This window comes from Xiphophorus hellerii, chromosome 12, assembly GCF_003331165.1.
Source record: "Xiphophorus hellerii strain 12219 chromosome 12, Xiphophorus_hellerii-4.1, whole genome shotgun sequence".
Classification (NCBI taxonomy): domain Eukaryota; kingdom Metazoa; phylum Chordata; class Actinopteri; order Cyprinodontiformes; family Poeciliidae; genus Xiphophorus; species Xiphophorus hellerii.
Window position 1 is genome coordinate 5,216,780 of NC_045683.1, and position 23,624 is coordinate 5,240,403.

Consider the following 23,624-nt stretch of genomic DNA (forward strand, 5'->3'; position numbering starts at 1 on the left):
TACTTGGACTTTTATCGTGAAACTACAAACCGGAAGTGTCAGTTTTAGCCGTTAGCTTCACTTGCAGCTACCCTCTTCCGTGACACCTCTGTTACTTCAAATACCTCCAGTGTCTGCAGAAAGAGGGATGCCGAGGCTCGTTTTGTGTTAAATTAACGCGTTAAATCCAGTATGGAGAGATGAATTCCGGCCTGTTTACGGTTAGTAGCTGAGACACTCTGCTCCTTTAATGGTAACACGGAAATGAATCAGATGAAGGATGTATTATTGTTTGACAAATGCTAGCTTAGCTTATTACAAATCTGCTTCTGCTTGATTTTTTTCTATTTATTTGACGTTTCTTTATCCTGACAGGTTTTGGTTTGGAGATTGGTTTAATTTTACAATTACCTAAATATGTATTTAGTTAAGCTGAGTCTTTTTAATAACACTCTCACCTGGATGTGGAGGGTTTACAGGTGCAGCATGTTGGCCTTTGTGTCAGATTTTAGTTTTAGACAGCGAGGAAAGACGGAGTATAATGTAACATATTTTATTTATAAGTGTAAATAAACTGCTAAGCCCGCTGAGAAATCCCAAATTCACTTCCTGACAACGACTTAACAGGTTTAAATCACATTATCGACAACGCTTCTGTAAATAAGTTATAACGTGTTTTCATAAAGGCAGATAAAAATATCGACAAGCCAGTAAATAATCTGGTATTTGCCACTCTTTGAAAATTGTTTATTGGCAAAGGGTTGACCAAGGAAATTAATCTGTAGGCAGCAGGAACAGGATTAAAAACAGCAAGCTTTCAACCAGTAAGAGCAGAGAGTTAAGGCCAACAACAATCTATCTCTTCTGTACTTAAATATTATAACTCTTTATATAAGTGCTTAAAAGCCACCGGGTAGGGGTGGGGAGGCCAAATGTAAAACATACAGCCAGCAAGTTAAACTGGAATCACTGCTCCAATCACCGTCACCATCAGCTCAGTTACCACAGATAAACAAGCTCTTCTTGCATGTCAGTTTTGTAGTGCAGTGATACTACTTTCCATCAGAAATAGGCAAAATTTTCATTCCTGTTTATTAAAAACGAAAAAGAAGATTAAAAAGACTGAAAAACCTTTCTGTCCAAATACAACAAAAAATGTAATGCATCTGATTTTCAAAAATTGCAATCAGCCATGGAAATATTGGTCAACCACTGGTATTAAACACAAAAAGGTTAAAGTATTTTCATACCTTTCTTGCGTCTGTTATTCTAAAATCACTTTTAATTTTTTTTAACCAGAAACTCTGCCTGTGATTGGCTGCAGCACTGAGATGGGCGGGTCAGAACCTGGTGTGATCAAAGCATTGAGATACGTTTAAGTCAACATGGACTAAAATCTCTGAGGAATATTTCACACACATTGTTGAATCTTAACCACGTGGAAATAAGTTGGTTATTAAAGAATCCTCCTGGGCCAAAACAAAAAAAATGTTTTAAAAGCTAAAATCAAAATGTTTTATTAATAATTTCTTAATTAAACAAATATTTTTTGTATTAAATGCATGTGTAGATTATTGTAGATCCAAAACTTCAAGAGGGTGTCAAATGATTTCCATATTGAAAGAAAAGTGATCATTTATTTTGGGCTCGATTAAAGAAAACTGAAAAAGATTTGATCTTTTCTCAGAAATAAAAACATGATTTATGTCACTCTATATTTGAAAAAGTTTTCATAATGTAATTAAAAGTTGATTTGGATCTACTTCAGTTTGCAAGTCAGTACATAGATGTGATCACGCCTACCATAAAATCAAAGTGAAAGCAGAAAGTTTGGTTATTAAAAGATGAATGTTTAGTGTTGTAGCTAACATTTTACGAGAAGATTTTAATTTGTGTATCAGATAAATGTTAAACTGCTTTAAAACAACTTTTACTAATTTAATAACCTAGACTGATACATGCAACATAGTTGTTAAATTTTAGTTTTGTCATTAATTGGTATTTGCAGCTGCTACCCCCAGTTGGCAGACGTTCTCAGTGGCTGCTGACCTGCTGTGCTTTTGTATTTTAGAGTCTGACACCAATCAAAAATGCTTTGACTAGGCCTATACTTGAGATCAATTGTGGACATTCCTAGTTCAAGATTTCCCCCAGAAAACCTGCTAAGCCCGGTGGTTGGGTGCAGTCATTCATCCAGCGGCCCTTCGTTTTTTTGAGTGAAAACGTTTTTAAACTTGACAGGAAATTTAACAACATCACGTGATAATTATGTGTAATTAAAAGACTAGAAGATTAATACCTGAACACCAACTGCAAGGTCTTAAAAATGCAAACATAAAAAACTAACTTATAATACACTGGAGTAAACCCTGCCTAGTTAGATAAGGGCAGTCTGGTCACTGTGACCTAAACGACTTACTGTGTGCTATTCTGATGTTATCCTTTCTCTGATGCAGAGTTTTAAACTACAGTTACAATGAAAGTTTCATTGTTTAAAGAGGTGTAAATATCTGAAATTATCGTTAGTGTCTTCTACTGAGTTCAAAGGTCTTGTTTCTATTTTGTCTTTACATTTTTCCATTTAGTTTAAAACGTTGAAACTAAAATGGAAACAGGCATTATTTTAAGCAGAAGTAAAATGTTTGTCTGTCACTGTGTTAATTTTTATTTAACAAAAATCTCAAAGAAGATTCTGTTTAGCTCCAAACTATGAATATGAAGCCTCTGTTTTACCCCAACGCCTTCTGCCTTTATGTACTTTATCACTCCTCCACGCCACTTTTTTATTAACTGCATATTATACAACAAAGCCATGTTTTATTACTTTATTATGTCTAGGGCCTCTGTGGGAAACGGCTCAAAGAGGTCTGCTGCACCGTTTGCTTTTAGAGTTTTTTATTCAGGTTTCAGTGAAATTCAATGAAATTCTAAATGATTAAAATCAGTTACTGAAAACACTCTAAGAAACTTTGAAAGTTTTTTTTTTAATCACCAATAGTTTTGCAATAAAATGCAATCTAAGGTTTGATAAAAAGCCTAAATTTCTAAAACATTATTTACAGTTGAAATGTTATATTGTCATATACCTAATAAAAAGACATACACATTTTTTTTTTTCATTTCCTGACGTTAATCAGACCAAAATTATCTTGTTTTAGGTCCGTTAAAATTACCAAAATTATTTCTATTTGCTAAATGCCAGAAAACTCTTGTGTGTACAAGAGACGTTTCAAAACATAAAATTTTGTTTTTTTAGTTTACCTTGTCCCTGCTGTAGAATGTTAAATACTGTCACAAGACATTACTACTAATGGTAAGAAAATATATTATGTATAATAGTGAATTGAAACTGTATTATTTAGTTCATTTGTATTGTTTTTATCTCAGAAGTGTGGTGTTGAAAAATTTTGAAAATGTATACCATCTTAAATTCATTTAAGATAATTATAATCTGGTCTCAGAGTGTTACTAAATAGTTAGTAATGATCTATTATAAGTTTTTGAGTATTTTTGTCTTTTGTTAACCCTTGTTTAGTAAAGAAGTGGCGGGATGATGTTTGCTGTTGACTGAAGTCCAAACCAAGAACCAAAATGAAGAGGAGACTGCTTCAAGGTTTCCTGTCGGAAATCTCCGTCCGGTTTGCTCTTCTGTTTGTGTTCCTGTAAGTTTTATCCTTTTTTTAACATCACAGCCGTTGATGTCATAGTGTAGTTTGCAGTGCAGCTTTATGGACCCGTTTCCTGAGATGCAGGTGTTGTTTGTGGCTCTGTTAGCGTGACGGAGCAGCTCCCTCCTTTCTACCGGGAGATCCAGGCCGAGGAAATGTGGCTGTACAAGTTCCACCGCGTGGAGTCAGACCACGTACCAACCTCTCTCATGTTTGTATGTATTCCTGAGCTTTAGAACAGTACGAGCTGCTCCAAATATACTTTATATTGGGGTGTAAAGTGGTAATGACCCTTGAACTTTTGTACATATGGAAAAAGTTACAAACACAAACTTGAAATGGATTTTATTGGAATTTTTTATGATGGACCAAAACAAAACGGAGCATAATGGTGAAGTTGTGCTACATTTTTTATAAACACAAATCCCAAAAGTGTGTTGTACATTTTTATTCTTTACAAACAAACAAAATCAAAACACAAAAATTCAACAATTTCAGTGATACATTTTACCATAAAATATTGTGATAAACAATAATATTGTTGCTTTAGGGCCATTTTCAAGTAATATATTGATAATGACATAATAATGCAAACCTGCCTTCTGAAAGACTAATAAACTTTAATTTTGTAAAGATAAAAATACCACTTGGCACTGGAACTGGAATATATATTTTACAAACCCAAAATAGATAAACAAAACGACCAAAAACCATAAATGAAACAGAAATAAAAGACTCACACAACCAAAACCATAAATAAAATGTATTATGAAGTCTATAAACAAAATTGCCCTTCAAAAAATATTAATTGGAATCTAAATTATCCAGCTCATTTTAATTTATTGTTCAATGAATTGTTTATTGCGACAGGTTTTATTGATGGGTGACAGTAATATTTTATTTTTTGGTGTAAAAATGCTCAATTTAATTATATTTTGTTTTTTCTGCCTGTTTTTAACATCATGGTTGACCTGTTTTTGGAAGTTCAGCAAGATGGCAATGGTTGAAGAGGTTTTATTCCTGCAGAATGATGTCTTTGCAGGTTTAGTGACTGTTTAGTTTCTAAAATTTACTGCTGCTCTTTTCAGAGTGTGGCTGTTTTAACCCCCATGATTATAATCCTGGTTTTTAACCTGTTGAGAAAGTCGGAGCATGGCGATCTGAGAGAAGCGTCTCTTGGTGAGAAATAAACTCCTACAAACATGTTCCTGACTCATTTCCTGTTTGAGGTGACGTGTGTTTTTCATGACTCTGTTCTGTTTCCTCCTGTCATCCAGCTGTGACTCTGACTCTGGTGCTCAATGGAGTTTTTACCAACGTCATCAAACTTGTTGTTGGCAGGTAAAAAGTCTCAACATCATATATCGTTTTGCAGATGTTTTTAGTTTTTTTTCACCTGCCAATGAAAACATCATTATTCCCTTCAGGCCGAGGCCAGATTTCTTCTATCGCTGTTTCCCGGACGGTCAGATGAACTTGGAGCTGCGCTGCAGCGGTGACCCAGATGTTGTCATAGAGGGACGAAAAAGCTTTCCCAGCGGACACTCCTCCTGTAAGCGGCCATTTTGATTGAACTGGTTCCAAAATAGTTGTGTGAAACGTATTCCTTACTCTATTCAGTAGGTTAAAATTACTGTATAAGCTAAAAATAGCCAAAATGCTAATGTTAACCTAAATGTGTGGCATGTAGGGCATCACTAGCATGTTGTCTTACATTGACTTCCTTCATTCGGTGTGCTAAACATGGCTAATAAATGAAATAATAGCTGAAAAGTCAAAATTCTGTCTCTGTTTTGAGTCTAAACTGACACAAGACAGTGTGGGTAAGAATTTGTTTTGATTTGAATTTGGCTAGTTTTTTGCTACTTACGTCGCCATGGTTACTCAAAATGCTAACAATAGTAATAGCACCCCTCACCTTTATTTCTCAGTTCTTGTTTTTTTTTTTTTTATGTTTTTTTCCCCCCTCAGTTGCTTTTGCAGGTTTGGGTTTCACAGCGCTGTACATCGCAGGAAAGCTGCGCTGCTTCAGTCCGGCTGGCCAAGGCAGAGCATGGCGGCTATGTGCCTTCCTCACGCCTTTGCTCATCGCAGCTGTAATCGCTCTTTCCAGAACCTGTGACTACAAGCACCACTGGCAAGGTCAGAGTTTCTGGGCTAGAAAATATAACTTCAACATGTGCTTCTGAAACTGACACTCGGGGAATGACATTACACTAAACCTTTTAACAAAGGACTGTAGATAGTAAAACATTGTTTCTTATAATCTATAAGTCATAGCTCTTGTGTATTAAAGTCGCTCAGCTTTAGTCAACCTCTCACAGTTAACCAAGCCAGATTGAACTAACTAGCTGCTAAGAAACTTGCACAGCAGCCTCATAAATGCTTAAAAATAAATAAATACAACTGTATGGAGTGAAAGGAGAAAACGAGTACAATAACTGGAGATGACACTGTGGATAAAACAGGAAAGATCACGTCACCAGTTTGACAGTATTTCAAATATTTTTAACAAAAAGCTAGTCAATAATTATCAGTGTTCACTGATATGAAACGCATATTGTGGTATGTTTTTTGAGCCATTATGTACTGCCCTAGTTAGAACATGTAATTAATTCTTACAAATGTAATTATTTGAGGTTGATTTCAACCATCTTTATTTTAAAAAAAACAACTTTTTTTTGGCTTTTCTTTTAGACCACTGAGACAAAGTAAGGTACTTGAAGATGAATTAGAACAGCTTAATTTTCAGTATTTACTTCTTTTTTTTTTAAATGGTAAACATAAATGAGAAATTATTCAAGATTTAATATTAAAAAAGGTTAAAAAATTTTTGTAGCATTCAGTAAATTTTGAGAAGGCCAGAAGTGATGGTTAAATAATGATTTATTAAAGCCGTCCATATATTCATCAACCTACATAAGAGCTAGACAAGAAGAAATAAAAATTACAACTGTTTTTACCATCCATTATTATGCGCAGCCCATTGCATTAGTACAATTCTTTCCATTAACACAGAAATCACAGATTTCAATCCCAGTTACTAACCTTGTTCCCTTATCGACTGAAGCTAAAATTGAGTTGCTTTGTTTTATCCTTTTTAACTATAGCTACCTTAACAAGAAAGTTACCAAAATAAAACCATAAACCCTTGAAGGTAGTTACAATAAGCAGAGATACATCTACTGATCTGGTTTTTACAAAAGATTTTTCTCCACATATCAACTCTTTGTTAGAGGCTGAAGAGGAAGCAGATCAGACTGTTCAGACTTGAGAATCATTAACAAAATCAGGAAGTTATGAATTAAACAAGCAAAGTGTGATTTACATCTTGACTCGTTCTCGTCCTCCGTGCAGATGTGTTAGTCGGGTCCATGTTGGGTCTGGCCTTCGCCTGGCTCTGCTACAGGCAGCACTTTCCTCCGCTTCAGGACCCGGACTCCCACAAACCGATCCGTCAGAGAGAGACTGTTCCCGCGGCGCAGGAGCGCAAGTTGGCCAACTCCAACTTCCTCCTGCCTCTGTAGAGCCGCTGCGACCTGAACACTTCCCACGGGATTACAAGGAGATCTGTGGAATTACGGTTTTCAAAATGGTTGGGATGGAAACTTTGTTAGTGTTTATATTTATTGTTGGTTATTACTGCTGCAGCTTTTGAAGTTTCTATGATTGTGAATGAATGAATTACCAAATCATTAACAGTTCTAATTAGGCAAACTGATAAGTATCATAACATACCGGGTATTTTAGTTTCATGGTTCGACTTGAGTCTCCACCTGGCCCAGTACTGTGCCTTTAGGTTACAGCAATTGAGACAATTTAACTACACAACCACTGCTTAGCTGCGTTAGCCATTATTGGGTGACTTGATTGTTTATCTTGCAACTTTTTAAAAAAGCAGGTATGCAGACACTAGATCTAATTTATTTCCATTAGTCTTTATTCTTGACTGAATAGAAGATTTGTGGTTTTAAAGGTTTGTTCCATTGCAAAGCAGATCTTTTGAATCTACTTCAGTGGTCTTCTGGTATTGAAGTGGTCACAACACTGCAAAAACACAAAAACTTACCAAGTATTTTTGATCTAGTTTCCAATCAGATATCTTAGTGAAATAAGACTAAACTAACTTGCAAGTAACTTTTCAGCTACATATAGGAACTTGTTTTCAATAAATAATCGCTTAATATTGATGAAAAATACTAGTTCCACTGGAGGATTATTTCTTATAATAAAATATTTTTTCCATGCTATAAGTCAAATAATTGACCAGTGGAATTAGTATATTTTTTTATCAATAATAAGGAATTATTGATTTAAAAGAAGCTCCTATATCTTGCTAAAAAGTTACTTGTAAGATAGTTTTGACTTATTTCAAGTATACTATGATATCTAGACAAAATAATTCTTAAGATTTGGTGTTTTTGTAGTGATCAGAAACATTACGCTCAGATTTTTCTTTGTTCATCATTTTTGACTCAAAGTAGCCAAAGCACAACCCTGAAACTTTGCAGGATATTGCCAACTTTTTGTGAAAGTATTTATTTATATATAATTTTGCTTTGGAGGACAGCGACATGCTGTAAATTGATCTAGAAGAAACTGGGACCTTTTAAGCTAGCGTTTTCCACATCCTCTCATATACTGTATATATATCTCATTTTGATCAAATTTTCCAAAAAAAAATTTCTGTTCAGGTTTGTTACTTTAACACAAAGATAATGTTTGTAAAGCCTTTTTCTTGAATTTCAATAGGGCAGTGATTTGTCCAGTGAGGATTTCCAGGAGAAATGCAGTGAAATGTCATCTTCTTCATTTAGCTCAGACATAGAGAAAGGAAGAATTATCATTAAAGTAAAGCATTTTCTTTCTTTATTAGCTTAAAGCTCATCAAAAACATCTCCAATCACATTAACGGTCCGGCTGTTTACTCCCCGTTCTGTATTGAATTATTGATTTTTGTATTCCTCGAGTAAAACTGTTCTAACGAAATAATGCTTTTGTTGGGAGAGGAAAAATCCATCCTTTTTATCTTTGTTTATTTCCCCAGTGCTCAACCTGTTGACATATCCCCATTGAAAATTACCACAATCAGTCATTATTGTTTTTTTATTATTACTATCAGTCATAGATTAGCAGGTTTATGAATAGGACTGTTACAGATAAGGACATGTATCTGCTTAGAAAAGCAGTGAAAGGAAAATCATGATTTATGTTTCATACTTTTTTTATGTTCATTTGCTCTGTGATATGATATTGTTAAGTGAAAACTTAGTGTAAACAGAGCTGAATTATAGGGATCATTTCATGTGAAAAAGAAGAGAAATGGGAGGAAAGTAAGTGGGAGTAATTTTAGTAGTTTGTTTCCTTCAAAGGTAGATTTGTGATTTAGATAGCACAGCGTTTTGACTGTTAGATTTATGCAGATTTTATTCCTTGAGGCTTAAGCCGCAAAAGTTGTTGGTTTCTTGAATAATTGATGACTCAAAATTAGTCGCACTGTTTTATTATCCATTCGTTTTGTTAAAAGCTTAATTACAGCTTCGTCAGCAGGACTCGTTTATTGCTGCCTTTGTTTGTGTTGCTTTAAATCTTTCTGTTTTGCTTTAGTATTTCTTGAATGCTTGCCATTCACTGTTAGGTTGTTTGTGTTTAATCTCTGGCTTCATGTGCCAAACTCTTAGTACAACAAGCAAATGTAGCAGCACCACGCTGTGCTTCAGAGTTACTATAGTGCCTGCTGTACTTTAACTTTAGTCTCTGCTATAGCTGAACAGCCCAATGGATCATATTGTTACAGGGTTTTATGACTGTAAAGGGACTGTAAGGGAAACCTTCCCTTGTTTCAGTGAATCTAACACTTACTGTAACTGTGGTTTTTGTTGACAGCTGGTTTTATGAATGAATTGTGGGGGGTTTTCTTGAAGCCGAAGAGAAACGCTCCATGAGTTCGTTTTTGGTAGTAGGCATGGGTCGGAAAATTTGCATAATGTGATAACTTTATGCAAAAATACTACAATTTCACTGTAATAAACCAGAATCTAACACAAAAAAATTAATTATGATCTGTTTTCTTAATATTTAAAAAGAAAAAGAACAATTAATAGTCCTGCTGAAATGTTGAATAAAAAAATTTAGTAGGGATTTTCAAGTAAATGTGCCTACACATTTTTGCAGGGTAAACTTAGTCAAGCTATCTGCTCTGGGGCTAATTAGTTGGTTTCCACACTGCAAAAATCAGTTTTTATTTTGGTGTTTGTTGCAACCAGAGAAATGTTTTGATTTTCTTCTATAGATGTAGCTTTCCTTCAGCTAGCTGACTGGCAGTGCAAAGCAACAGGTTGGAGAGGGGCAGAACTGAGTTATTCCATCTGCTCCAGCACGTTCTCTGACTTCTCACTCAAATAATCAGTTTTTAACCTTTTTTTTCCTTAACCTCTGCATAGCTTGATACCACTAGCCGACCCATGCCTACTTGGTAGTGACTGTGGAACCAGATCTTTGTACTGGACCCGACAGAGGTTGAACCTCTCCTGCTGGTCAGGTGCTGCAAAAAGCCAAAATGAAAATCTCACTTCTCATCTACTTTAGTTTTTCAAAAAAGGAAACTGTTTACCTGTGTTTTGTTTTTTTTTGCTTCGTTTTGTCCAGTTTTACTGTTACTTTTATTATTTTTCTGTAACGTTTTTGTGCTGTTGCTTAATTTTGCTCGAGATGTCATCCTTTCTGTTACTCTACTCATTGTATTTCTTGTGTTGGACCTTTTGTTACAATCTGTGTAAAACCAGCCAAAGTTTGCAGGTTCAGAGCACGTCTGTGAGAATCACAGCACTCCGATCAGACTTGTCAGAAAATGAGTGACTTTGTGCCTTTGTTTACCGCGTTACTTTACAGATCCACGCCTCGCACCATGAGCTCACCCTGGTATTTTACATGTACAGAACTCTGTGTTTCCATGTGGCATGCTGCCTTTCTTTACCTCAGTACAAAAATGTTCAAGTGTTATTTTTGATGGAGTCAAACGTGAATGTCCTAACGTTAGAGGGACACCTGGTGGACAAACCTCACTTTCAGACCTTAAATCGAAATACTAGCATATTTAATTTCATGGAATGTTTGACTTTACTTGAAATTTTATTTTTTTTTACATGTGGTGATTATTAAATTAAGATTCATATTCTAGGGCACTTTGGTTTTATATGTTAGGCTTGATTTTGATAAAATTGCGCATGTTTTACAGTTAAACAGCATCTAATTTAACTCACGGCTCCCGTCCATTTGTTAGGCTTCTTGTGGTTTACAGTTCATGTTTTTTGTATCGGGTCAATGCAAAAAGGATTATTCATAGAACTGCTTGTTAGCTTTAGAATCACAGCCACATGTAGCTGCTCATTCTGAGATGATGTCCTGATTTTTGTTTTAAAATTTTTTTTTCTCCATGTTGTGATGCTTGAACACTTTACTGTGTTGGGGGAATGTTCCTGGTGTTTGCATATTTTCTTTCTTGGTAATTAACTGAAAATTAAAACCAGAGATGCATCTTCTACAAAAACTGTCTAAATGTCTTTTCTTTTTTTTTTTTTGTCTTTTGGTCAGTGACTAAAACTCCACATTTTACAAATAATATGTACATGTAAATCATATGCACTGTTAAATTGGCAGGTTTGTTTTCGTACATCAATTCAAAACGTTTTCACATATATTGGGACAGTTTTCCTGGTCAATTGAAGTAAAACACATTTATTACAGTAAAAAATTAAAACAGAAATTTTTCTACATTACAAGAAGTTGTGTAATGGAAAATTTTATAAGATGCTCTTCACCCCTCTTCTGCTTTAGTTTATGTGCATAGTCTCATTATGAGATTGGTCAAGCTGTTGTCCTATCTCATAATGAGACAGGACAACAGCTGTCTCATTATGAGACAGCTGTTGTCTCATACAGCTGTCTCATACAGCTTATCTCCAACTTATCTACGTTGGAGATAAGTTCTCCAACGTAGAACTTATCTGCTCTCTTTAGCTGTCTTTAGAACCTCCTTTCCTTAACAAGACTAGGCCAGACTATCTGTGTTGGTCTCTTTTGTCTGACCAGAACCTATAAAAGGAAGCCAGATCCACTGTTGATGAAAGCAGACTTGACAGACTCCTTTGACTCTGTATTTCTGTTCTCACCTTGCAAGGTTTTAATACATTTCTTATTTCTTCCCATCCAGACTCTTGTTAAAGTAATTTCTTCCATGACAGTTGCCACTACAGAGATGAACGTGCACATTTAAGAGCCACTGAATATGCAGGTGCTATCAAGGAATTTTGCATTTTAAAGCCTTCCAATTGTGTATTTTTTGATAAAAAAAATAAAATTGAGCAAAAAAGAAACAGACATGGAACACGTATGGAACTTATGTTTATTTTGACTTTTTTTTGTTTTCTTATTTCATTTTTATCTGACATTTTACTTGTTCAAAAATAATAAACATTTAATTTAATTTCTTCTGTAACAGTTTGTCTGTACAATTAAACCCAATTTTAGTTTTTTATCTGAATATTTTAAACATTTAACTGTTAAGTTAAAAATGTTAGAAATTACACTTAAAGGTGTTACATTTTATTTCCTTTGATCATTTGCATTATTTATATTTAACTGAGTTAAGTACTTCTAAATTAAGTACATGTGTCTGTTTATAACTGTTTTAGTGTATTTTACTTGTTCCTGGTAGGCGTGGTCTGAGAACTCTGACGTAGCCGTACTCCTGGCCGTTGATTGGTTGGACGTGACGCGTGCAGTTGGCGCCTGATTTCTAACGCGGAACATAACAGCTGTCTGTGGCAGTGGAAACTGTTACACTGACTGCAAATTGAATTAGCTTCTCCACTAAGGCGTCTTACGGACTTTTATCAAGCTTGTCTCGTATTTAATCGCGATTTAAACATGTTTATCGCCGACATAAAGAAGGACTTTTATGACGTTGTTGCCAACCAGGTAGGTTTTTGGGAACTGTTTGTTGGCTAACTAAGCTAGCGTCAGGTGGTAAGCTTTCCAGACGGTGAATAGTCGATTTTATGTGTTTTTGTTTGCATTTAGAGAGTCGCCCTCCTGGTTGCAGCAGACATCGATGCTCTCTGCGCCTGTAAGATACTGCAGGTAAGGGGAAGAGTCGTGTCAGTGTGAATTAGATCCTTTTTTAAGGCTCAGAAAGCTTCTGTCGTCATAACAAAGGAAACCTGCTTAAACTTTGTATGATAATAACAAATACATGAAGAAATCTGTCATTATCCCCTTCTTAGTGTTTTAAGAGTTGATAAATATGTTTGTTTTTAAATTGTGTTTAAGCTGTGTGCGTATTTAAATGTGTATTAGTGGAAAAATTACATTATTTAATGTTTCCAGTTTTTTTTTTCTTTAAGTGTATTACAATAACACACGCAAATACAGTGTAAACCAGATATTTCCAAGGCAAATATTCTTAATCTTGTCACTATCTGAGATTTAAACTCTAATAGCAAATCATTATTGTGACATTTAGCTGCTCAAACTGATTTAGGTCATTTTAACTGATGTGAAACATAAAAACCGTTTAGTTTGATTTATTGTCAGCTAGTAATAAAAAATGTTGTGTATGTAAATGTCTGGTTGGGGTCGTAAACCGTTCACACATAAGTTTGATAATGACCACAATGCAAAAAAGTCAGATTTTATATATATATTTAAAAAAATCTGAATTAAACATCAAGATGTTGAGTTTGAGCTGAGTTGAAGAGTAACACTTAATTTAAAGATTTATCACCTGTTCCTCCAGTTGAATCTCCTCCCCAAGAGCAACGCTATTTATTTAATTTATTCAATATTTACTTATTTATTTCTCATTTATTTTTAACTTTTCCATGCACAAATCAAAAAATAAAAAAAACACAATTCTGAAAAAACCACAAGACAAAACAACTACAGAAATACATAAACAATATTAAAATTTCTGTCAATGGCAAGAACTTGGTTAAATGTTGGTGTATATTCAGAGATCACACAAATCCAGTATTAATACAGTAAAACTTTATTAAAATGTATATACAAAGTGCATCATTTTTATTGTGTATTTTTGTGTGTTTGAAATATATTTGTAATAGTCTTCTGAGCTGAGTAGCTTTTCTTTTTATGTGAATTGGGGGAAAATATTATAAGTTTGTATTTTATGCTCTTTTTCATTTGTGATTTCTTTTTTAGATATTTTTATGAACTATTTACTGAGTTAATGAAATACAAAAAGTGTTTGAAAATGAACACAGCCTGGTGGCTGCCAGGTTTATATTTCATATTAATCAGTGCACTGATTAGCATGACTAGGTTTGCCTGATGATTAAAGTCTAAAGTTGAATTATTATTGTTTATTTGGGGATTAATGGAGGTTTTTTCTAGGCGCTGTTTCACTGTGATCAGATCCAGTACACTCTGGTACCGGTTACGGGCTGGCAAGACCTCAGCACCGCCTTCCTGGAGCACAAAGAACAGGTGAGTTTTACCTGCCGGTTCCTATGCCATGTTGAAGCTCTGGACTGAGAGTTTTCCTTTGTGTTGCAGTTTCGGTATTTTGTCCTGATAAACTGCGGCGCCAACGTCGACCTGCTGGAGATGCTGCAGCCGGACAGTGACTCCATCTTCTTCATCTGCGACACGCACCGACCCGTAGATGTCGTTAATGTCTACAACGACACTCAGGTGACGTCACCTGATTATTGATTATTGTCGACTGGATTTTATTACTGTTGGCAAAATGACCTGAATTTGTACAAAACTTTATCTAGTCTGGAAAAAAAACATACAAGAGTTGATTTCTATTTCCAGACTTTGTTTTACCTCCCGTTGTTTAAAAATTGTTTTTCCTTCTTGTTTCCTTGTTTCCTTCCTCCCAAGCCTCCTGCCTCCCTTGGATAATTTGTCCCCTCGTCTCTTTCTTTCCTCCCTTTCATTCTTTCCTTACGTCCTTAGTTCCTTTCTACTTGTTTCCTTCATTACGTGATCCGTCCTTCAATTGTTGGATCCATCCTTCTCTCCTTACCTCTGTCTTCAAATCCTTCTGTCCTACCCCATCTTTTATTTCCATCCTTTCTTTGTTTCCTTCCTTCCTGTTTTACTTCTTCTTTCTTTCCATCTTTTCTTTCCTTCCATTCAACTTTCTTTCCTTCCTTTCTTTCATCCTTCCTTTCTTTCTTCCTTTAATTACTTCCTTCCTTTGTTTTTTTTCTAATCCTTTTTGGTTTTTGGTTTGTCTCAAATGGGGAAATCACATGATGGCGTCCTTCTTGTTGCTTCACCCTCCGTCTTCTTCTCTGCAGATCAAGCTGCTCATCAAAGAGGACGATGACCTCGGCGTGCCGACGTACGACGACATCTTCCGGGACGAAGACGAGGAGGAGGGCGAAGACTCCGGGAACGAGAGCGATGAAGGCTCGGAGCCATCGGGCAAACGGAGGAGATTTGATGAAGTGAGTTGAGTTGAGCATCGCGGCGGCGTTGAGGACCTGAGCTGACTGTTGTCGTGTTGTTGCAGGGCGCCATCGAGAGGCGGATCGAAAGGCAGAGAGCAAAGAGGCAGTGGGAGGCCAGAAGGTGATCAGCTGATCCGTTTCATAAAGACACGATCTCCATTTTCTGTTTTCTCAAATCTCTTTCACATCTTTGTCGATTCTCAATTTCTCCGATTATCTGTGAAACAAATTGTTCGTTGCGTTGCCATAGAACCGGGTGATTTATTTAAAAATAAATCTCTGATTTTCTTTTATACCAGATCCGATTTCTGATTTTAATCGATCTTTATCTTGTTTTCTTTTCTAAAAAAAATAAATTACAACTGACAGAAAATATGTTTTCTCAGTCATGCCTTTCTTTTTCAAGTTTCACTTTTTTCATTTACCCAGTTGACCAAGAATTTATTTGGGTCATTTGAATGTTTGACAGGAGGGAGATCTTGTTCGACTATGAGCAGTATGAATACCACGGGACCTCTGTGAGTAAGATGAACTGTAGAGAAAAGAAAAGTTTCACTTATTTTGGCCCTGATGGATATGTGGCAGCCATGTTTGAGACGTTTCTGTTCGCAGGCGGCCATGATGTTTTTTGAGCTCGCCTGGGTCCTGACTAAAGACACGAAGGACATGCTGTGGTGAGTTTGTCTCTGAACATCATGGTGACTACTGGTGCTTGAAAATGCTTGAACTGGTTTGGAAAGTGCTTCATTTCTGTATAAAGTCCTTAAAAGTGCTTGATATCCAAACAGCACCTTTGTTTTTAATAAAATGCAATCTAACATTTAATTGGAAAATTTTATTTACGGTTGAAATCAGATATCTTTTCATACACCTAATAAAAAAATGAATTTTTTTTCCTCACTGTCTGAACTGAAATCAAACTAACATTTTCTTGTTTTAGGTCAGTTAAAATTACCAAAATTATTTATTTTTTTCTAATTTCCAGAAAATGAGAATGAGGACACTTTTTTGACTTTTTTTGTGTATGTAATTTTTTTTGTATGTTATGTTATATCATTTAATTTGAGAAAATTAGCACAATTTGTTTGGATTGTTTAAATTTAATAAATATTTATCTTCTCTAATTTATCATTATCTCAATGACTTATTAATTGCAACATCATTAGTTTCATTGTACATTTTCATACAGTGTACAACAAAATTGGGGCATAGTTCTTATCTTAGTGCAATTATGTTAAATAATCAATAAATAGTGAAACAGAAATAAATAATAAACACTATTTGACACCAAATGGTGGTGTTAAATTGGTGTTTTGTTTGAGACACTTCAAAACGTACAATTTTGTTATATTGGTGGAATACTACCAAAAGATATTGTTAATAACAGTAATAAATATTATATAATAGTAAATTGTTTTTCCTTTTTTTTGTGTCAGTTTGTCCTGTTTTTATCTCCAAAGTCTGGTGCTGAAAAAGTTTGAAAACTTACCTTGAAAATGATTTGAAAAGTGCTTGAATTTTACTGTGGGAAAGATGTACGAACATCAAATCATAGTATAGGTTAATATTGGACCCGTCACCCTGCAGGCTGTGTTAACTCTGGTATTTGTTGTTGCAGGTGGGCCATCATCGGCCTGACAGACCAGTGGGTTCATGATAAAATCCCCCAGTAAGAGCAACCTCTGCATTTTGAAAAAAAGTTTTTGATACGACTCACCAAGCGTCTCTCAGAGAGATTTTATGTTCTCGTTTTATTTAGCATGAAGTACGTGTCGGACATCGCGACGGTGCAGCGCCACGTTTCCCGACACAACCACCGAAACGAGGATGAGGAGAACTCTCTGTCCATCGACTGCATGAGGATCTCCTTTGAATACGAGTATCCTTCATTAAGGCCCCTTAGTCTAACATAAACATAGCTGGTATCCATAGAAACGCCAGAGTAGAAGCTGATGCAACCTTTCTCAAAAAATTCTAATGCAAAAGTGCAGACATTGTATGGAGCTCTGGTAGTGCCAAAAATTTTACACATTTTGGAGGTTTTAATTGAATTCTTTTTTATCAATAAAATCTGCCTTAAATTAGTTTTTTTTCTTTCTTTTTTTTTTTTTTTTTACTCTTGATTTCCAAAAAATAAAAACCGCTTAATTGAAGTCAAATATACTGTATAATGTCCTTATTGTTTTACTACAATTGAATAAAAAAGACATGTGGCTATAAAAAAAAGAGCAGTTTTAGACATGTAAAAATATCTAAAATTTCCTGTGTTTTTATTTCTGGTTTTGTAGGTGATGCCAAACTGTGCCAAAGGCAAAATTCCTATGTATTTTTCTTTTTTTTCCTTTTACTTAAATCTCTATAAATTTGTTTTTTGTTTACTTCAGCTGCATCAGTTCTTGCACAGGTAATGTGTATCTATGGTTTGTGCAAGTCTGTAACCTTATTTATGATATGTCTAAAAGATTTATATACTTTACAGTGCAAAACAAATTCTGGTGAGGGACAAAAAAAAAAAAATCCAAATTATTTATGTTTCCTTGCTATTTTCTCTGAAACTACAGCAACTGCTGTAATACTTAAACATCTGGTGGAGTCTTCAAAGTGTTTGCTTTATTTTGGTACCAAGATTGTAACTTTATAATCGCTGAGAAAAACAAAATTTGGTTTTGTTATTTTAACCGTATGTAAGAAATCCCTGTATTGCTTATAGATTCTTGGATTTTTGTCTTGTTTTGCCATAAGATGTTTTCTCTTAACGCTTTTCTTTAGCCTTCGTCTGGCATTGTACCATCACTGGTCTCTGTATGAGAGCATCTGCAACTCCTACTACACAGTATGCAGCTTCAAGCTTTGGACCTTAAAAGGACAAAAGAAACTCCAGGAGTTCTTGGCTGACATGGGGTACGAGCTTTGTGTAAAAACAGTGCCGGATTTTCCTGTTTCTTTTATTGATTATTTTGTGTTTTGCTCTATATGTGTACGTTTTTAATTCTTGTTACAGGCTACCACTGAGACAAGTTAAACAAAAATTTAAGTCAATGGACATTACAATCAAAGAGAACCTCAGGGACGTCATTGAGGAGTCGTCTAATAAATACGGGTATGTATACGAGTTAAAAAACTCTCGCTTACGTGTGCATCACTCTGTCACAATAACAAATCTTTCTGGATGATAAATTGTTCCAGACGTTATTGCGATAAATGATGACATTGTTGTTTTGAGACCATTTTCAAGTAATATAATGATAATGACGTAATAATACAAGAACAGATTCTCAATGATCAAGGAACTTTTACACTCAAATGAACATTTAACACTGGAACAGGAAGACATTTTAAATATCCAAAATAATTAAACAAAACAAATAAAATAAATTATGAATTTTCTGTAAACAAATTTGTCCTTCAAATAAAGGTCTAGTTGAGGCCAAAGCACCAGACTGAAGACTTTTGTCATCTTATTTATGGTAGAGAAAAAAGAGAAAAACAATAAATCATAAATATGGAAATTATTGAGTTTGTTATAATTTGTCATGTGATTGATTGATTTATTGCTTATTGTGACAGACCTACATGTAACCCAAACAATTCAGGACTCTAAACTTCCACAGCAGTTTAAAAATAACCAATAATGTACAAGATAATGGTCCATGGTGTGAGATCGAAGCCAACAACGAAATAGAAATAACTAAGTGGCACCAATAGAAGAAGAAGAAAAGAACAAATTAAAAAGTGCAAATGAAGCAGCCTGTTGCTTTACCAGCTCTAACATTGGTTTCGTATTTTCCTGTGACTGTGACAGAATGAAGGACATTCGCATTCAGACGTTTGGCGTCCACTTTGGGTTTAAGAACAGCTTCCTGGCCAGCGACATGGTGCATGCCGCCGCCGCCTTGCTGGAGAGCACGGAGCGGGACGAGAACGACCCCACCGACAACTTCATCAAAGCACTCGATGCCCTCTCACGGTGCGTACAGTACTAACTCGTCTTAATGCTGTCGCCTTTCTGTAAAATGGCATAACTGCTGCTGCCGTTGCACATTTTTTAAGTGGACCTATCATGCCAAATTCACGTTTAGCACGTTTTTGTACTTTGGTCTCAACTAAAAAACAACCAAAGAAACACACAGTCGCTTTTTGGCAATAAGCTCATCTTTTTTGGTTTGGTGAAAATTAGCAGACGTTACCCTGCAACCCCAGTGAAGGCAGTCCGTTACCTAGCAACCCCACCAAAGTTCCACCCGTCACCTAGCAACCAAAGCTGAGCTCCTGAGCGTTTGCGCTGCATGTGCCCTAATATGGCTGCTGTAAAAAAATAAAAAAAAACAAGTGTTTTGTTGTTGACTCAAAAAGTCCTAAATTCGTGCAACTAAAATTAAGAGCTTAAAATGATTGAATTAATTTTAAAAGCGCAAGTTGGCCTTAAATACATGAATCACAAGTTTTAAATTTTGTAATTGCCTAACTCTTTAATCGTATACTCTATGTAGTTTTCTTTTTTTTTCTGAATTCTCGCAGGTCTTTTCTGTCAGGCGAAAGTTTGATTCACGCACAGATATCTTCATTGCGTTCCGTTAACTAGTTGCTAGTATAACCTTGCGAACTAGCTAGCTGTTTTTTTGTTTGTTTGTTTTTTGTTGTTGCTTCAGTCATGGCTAAGTGTAAATTTATGGTCGACGTTCGTCTTCGCCACTGGCTCACTACTGTTGCTGTCTTGTACACTGTAGAAAAAAGCTTAGCACTGTGATGGTTAAGGCTGTGGATAGCATCGCAAAATAAACAAATTTCTTCTTTAAATTATATAGGTCTTCAAATTCATTCTTATTAAGTCCTACATTTTAATTGGTGAAACCTGTGCCAATTTTTTTTAATGATTGTCAGAATAATCAATGACTAAAATAATTATATGCAGCGGGAGTGAAAATTAGCATCATACTTCAGAGAAAACTATAATCTGTCATTGCGTCGATAGCAATACCACATGCATGCAGGAGCACATTAATTTGTTTCCATTTGTTTTGTGCAGGAGCCACCTGGATCGTCTCCTATCAGGCATCGACCTGGCGAAAAAGAAGCTGATCGCCATCCAGCAGACTGTCGCTAGCTGCATCTGCACTAACATCATCCTGTCGCAGGGACCCTTCCTCTACTGCTACCTCATGGAGGTATGGCTGTTTACTCATGAAGATGTTTCTGCTGAGCAGCAGATTCCCAGGTAAACTCCTATTTCTTCTGCTTTTCCATGAAGGGAACACCTGATGTGAAGCTCTTCTCCAAACCGCTGGCGCTAACTCTGCTCTGCAAATACCTGCTGACGGCGTTCGTCCACTCAGTGAGTACGCACAGCGTTTCATTCTGGAGGCAATGATCACACAGGTGCTTTAAATCCTTCAAAATCCATGACTTTCTATTAGGTGTTTTCAAGGTTTGTAAACTGCTTGATTTCTTTATCAAGTCTTTGAAAGTGCTGCACAGTTTTGTAATATAGTCCAATCTAACCTTTTGATTAAAAGCCTAAGTTTGCAAAATGTTATTTATAGTAAAAAACAGATATGTTCATGTTTATTTATTTATATGTTTACTTATTAGAAGAACAGACACATTTGTTTTTCTCACTGTCTGAAGTTAAATCAGACTAAACTTCAGTTAAAATTATTTCTATTTGCTAAAAGCCTTCTTTCTACAGACTGTCTTACAAAAACAGAGTATCTTTGGTCAGAGGCTTCTTCAGATTTGCTGTAATATAGACTGCTACAGGAGATCTTTCTTACCCACAGTCATCACTACATGTAATAAGTCTGTGAAGAATTTTGAATTAATTAGCTACAGCAACATTTTATTACCTTTTGGGATCTATAAAGTATTTTTGAATTTGAAGAATTCCAGAAAACTTGGTGAGAACTTTTTTCAGAGATTTTTCTTTTGTAACTTTTTCTTTAAATTGTGTTCAAGCTTTTAATTTGCACAAGAAGGTAATTTACTTTAAGATTTGTTTGGACTGTTTCAGTGTAATGAATATTTAATTTTCCTAATGGCTAAGTGACTTATTGATGATCTTATATTTAATACATTAAATCCCAGGATAAATTAGTGTTTTGTCCTCTGACCAGTCAGGTGTTTAGGGTGTAAGAGAAACTTTTCAAAACATAAAACTTTGTTATATTTTAGTTTACTTTGTTCCTGCTGTAGGATACCACAAGAAATATTAAAAACAGTAATAAATGATGTCATATATTAGAGATTTTTTAGTTAATTTGTGTAATTTTTATCTCCAAAGTCTGGTATTGGAAAAGTTTGAAAACATACCTTGAAAATGCTTGAAAAGTGCTTGAATTTCACTCAGACTCAAACATTAAAGACTTTCCACACGTTTATTTGTTGTCCTGCTTGTTCAGACAAGGAACAAACGCTGCAAGCTGCTTCCTCTCATCATGGCTGCTCCTAAAGACGTGGAGAAGGGAACCGTTATCGTTGTGGGAATCCCTCCAGAGTCAGAGACGTCAGACAAGAAGAAGTAAGTTTCCACTTTCAATTCTAAATCCTCTTGAGAACTTTTTATTCTCAGCCGTGAACTCTGTTTGTTTTTTCTTGAAGTTTCTTTGGTCGGGCCTTTGAAAAAGCTGCAGAGAGCACCAGCTCTAGAACCCTTCATGATCACTTTGACATGTCGAGTAAGTGACGCACGTCCCATGTACCCTGTCCCTTCGTTAATGTAGGAATTATGACACTACTTCATAAATAAACTGAGTCAGTCTACCAAAATTACTCAGAGCATCAACCAGGAAATCACAAAATTACAGAGAACATTTAAGGCTCTGCAGGCTTCACTTGTTCAGTTATAATCACTGTGCATAACTTAAAATGCATCAGAGAAACGGTCATCGTTCTTCCAGCAGATTCCTGCACTTTTACTCTTTTCGGGGAAGAAAATTCATAAAACTAAAAGTTAATTTGCTTTGGTGTAGAAACAGAAATAAAACCCCATGAACATAATGCATTATTTGTAAAATATAAAAAATGTATCCATTTTTATTAATGATAATAATGGCTACTTTGACACAGCAGCTCTTAATGTTCAATCAGTTTTTTTTTTCTTTGTTGTTTCTGCTGAAATTCTTTTCCCCCTTTTTTGGGCCATTGCAGATGCAAAAGATTCCTCCAAAAAAAAAAAAAAAAAAACCCTCAAAGTTTTATAATAATTTTAGAAATTTTGTACAAAAAATTCTGAAACATACAAAAAAATAAACTTGGAAATTTCTGAGTTACAAAAGTTGAAAATTTGCAAGAAAAAAAAACATTTTGAGATTAATCTGACATTTTTTAGAAAGAAACTTGGAATTTTTTGAGTTTGAAAAAGAAAAAAAGTTAAATTATCTAAAACTTTTCTAGCAATAACATATTTTTTTCTATGAAAACTGGAAATTTCAGAGTTAATTTATTTCCACCTTTTTTTATTCTAAAAAAATTTGGCTTCAATTTTCTCATCTTTTTCACCTTTCTATCTTCAAAAAAGCATCATTGTGTATTAATGACAGAAACATTTGAAATCTCGACAGACTGAGAAAGATCTTTGTAAAAGCGTCTGCCTCCTTGTTTGGACACCAGGTGGCAGGATTGTCTGTTGATCCTAAAAGCTAAACTCCACATAATTCCTGAGTTATCCTGTCCGTTTCAGCACCTCTGAAATGTTTCAGATTATTTCCAGTCATTCCCACCTCAAACATTCGGGGCGTTTATTTTTCCAGGGAATCTACCGCATGAAAACACACACCTGGGTTGTGATGGATGTGTTCTGTCATTTTTTTCATTTCACAGTTTATTTATCTGTGTGTTTCTGTTTACAGTAATCGAACTGAAGTCAGAGGATCGGAGCAAGTTCCTGGACGCCCTCATCACTCTGCTGTCATAAAATCCCTGACAGCCAGAGAAGCTTTTCAGACCGGGCCCGCATTCCTCCAGGGTTTACTCTGGAGGAATAATCTGGTCTAGCCAGACTCTTAAGTATCACCAGCACAAAAACTTTAAGCATTGTTTTATTGGTTTTAATTGGTTTTATGTGTATATTGTACAGGTCTCTTATCCGTGTTTTGGACTTTAAAGTTTGTTTTAAATCTCCTGCTTTTTTAATCCAAAATGTTGTGCATATTAAATTACATTATAGACATGTTTAATAAATCATTTAAACTCGTTGATTGTTCAAATGTTGTCTGTTCTGTTTGAAAAATAAAAACAAATTTTGAGAAAAAAAATCACATTTTACAGGTATTTTTTATTTTAGATGTGCTTTACTAATTTTGTAATAATAGAGGGTTTATAATCCCCTCTCTTTAAAAAACCATCCAGACATTTTTTTGCGCTGTTACTTAGCAACCCCACCGAAGCCCAGCCCGTCACCTAGCAACCCATATGGAGCTCCAGCATGTTTGGTCAGCTGGTTTTACAGTGGCTGCTCGAAAAGACAAGTGTGTTTTGTTGTTGAATTACCGTCCAGAAACCG

The 23,624-nt window shown here is 35.3% G+C and overlaps 2 protein-coding genes across 3 annotated transcripts; both read left to right on the forward strand.

Moving 5' to 3' along the window:
* Positions 1-65: 65 nt before the first annotated feature.
* plpp5 (phospholipid phosphatase 5) lies at positions 66-11,196 on the forward strand. Its single transcript, XM_032579063.1, has 8 exons — positions 66-200; positions 3,515-3,641; positions 3,754-3,862; positions 4,736-4,826; positions 4,925-4,988; positions 5,075-5,199; positions 5,619-5,789; positions 7,005-11,196. Exons 2-8 carry the CDS (start codon positions 3,571-3,573, stop codon positions 7,172-7,174), a joined length of 801 nt encoding a protein of 266 aa, XP_032434954.1. The 5' UTR covers positions 66-200; positions 3,515-3,570; the 3' UTR covers positions 7,175-11,196.
* A 1,242-nt stretch (positions 11,197-12,438) lies between these two features.
* cdc45 (CDC45 cell division cycle 45 homolog (S. cerevisiae)) lies at positions 12,439-23,314 on the forward strand. Of its 2 annotated transcripts, XM_032579755.1 has the most exons (18): positions 12,439-12,626; positions 12,729-12,788; positions 14,058-14,150; positions 14,220-14,357; positions 14,975-15,124; positions 15,190-15,248; positions 15,597-15,645; positions 15,740-15,801; positions 16,746-16,796; positions 16,887-17,006; positions 17,897-18,028; positions 18,129-18,227; positions 18,930-19,094; positions 20,154-20,292; positions 20,376-20,459; positions 21,523-21,641; positions 21,722-21,798; positions 22,972-23,314. In XM_032579755.1, exons 1-18 carry the CDS (start codon positions 12,576-12,578, stop codon positions 23,034-23,036), a joined length of 1,713 nt encoding a protein of 570 aa, XP_032435646.1. In that variant the 5' UTR covers positions 12,439-12,575; the 3' UTR covers positions 23,037-23,314. The 2 variants fall into 2 exon arrangements, with proteins under 2 accessions (XP_032435646.1, XP_032435647.1); XM_032579756.1 differs by lacking the exon at positions 12,439-12,626 and having other exon boundaries at positions 12,739-12,788; positions 14,047-14,150.
* The last annotated feature ends 310 nt before the right edge of the window (positions 23,315-23,624 follow it).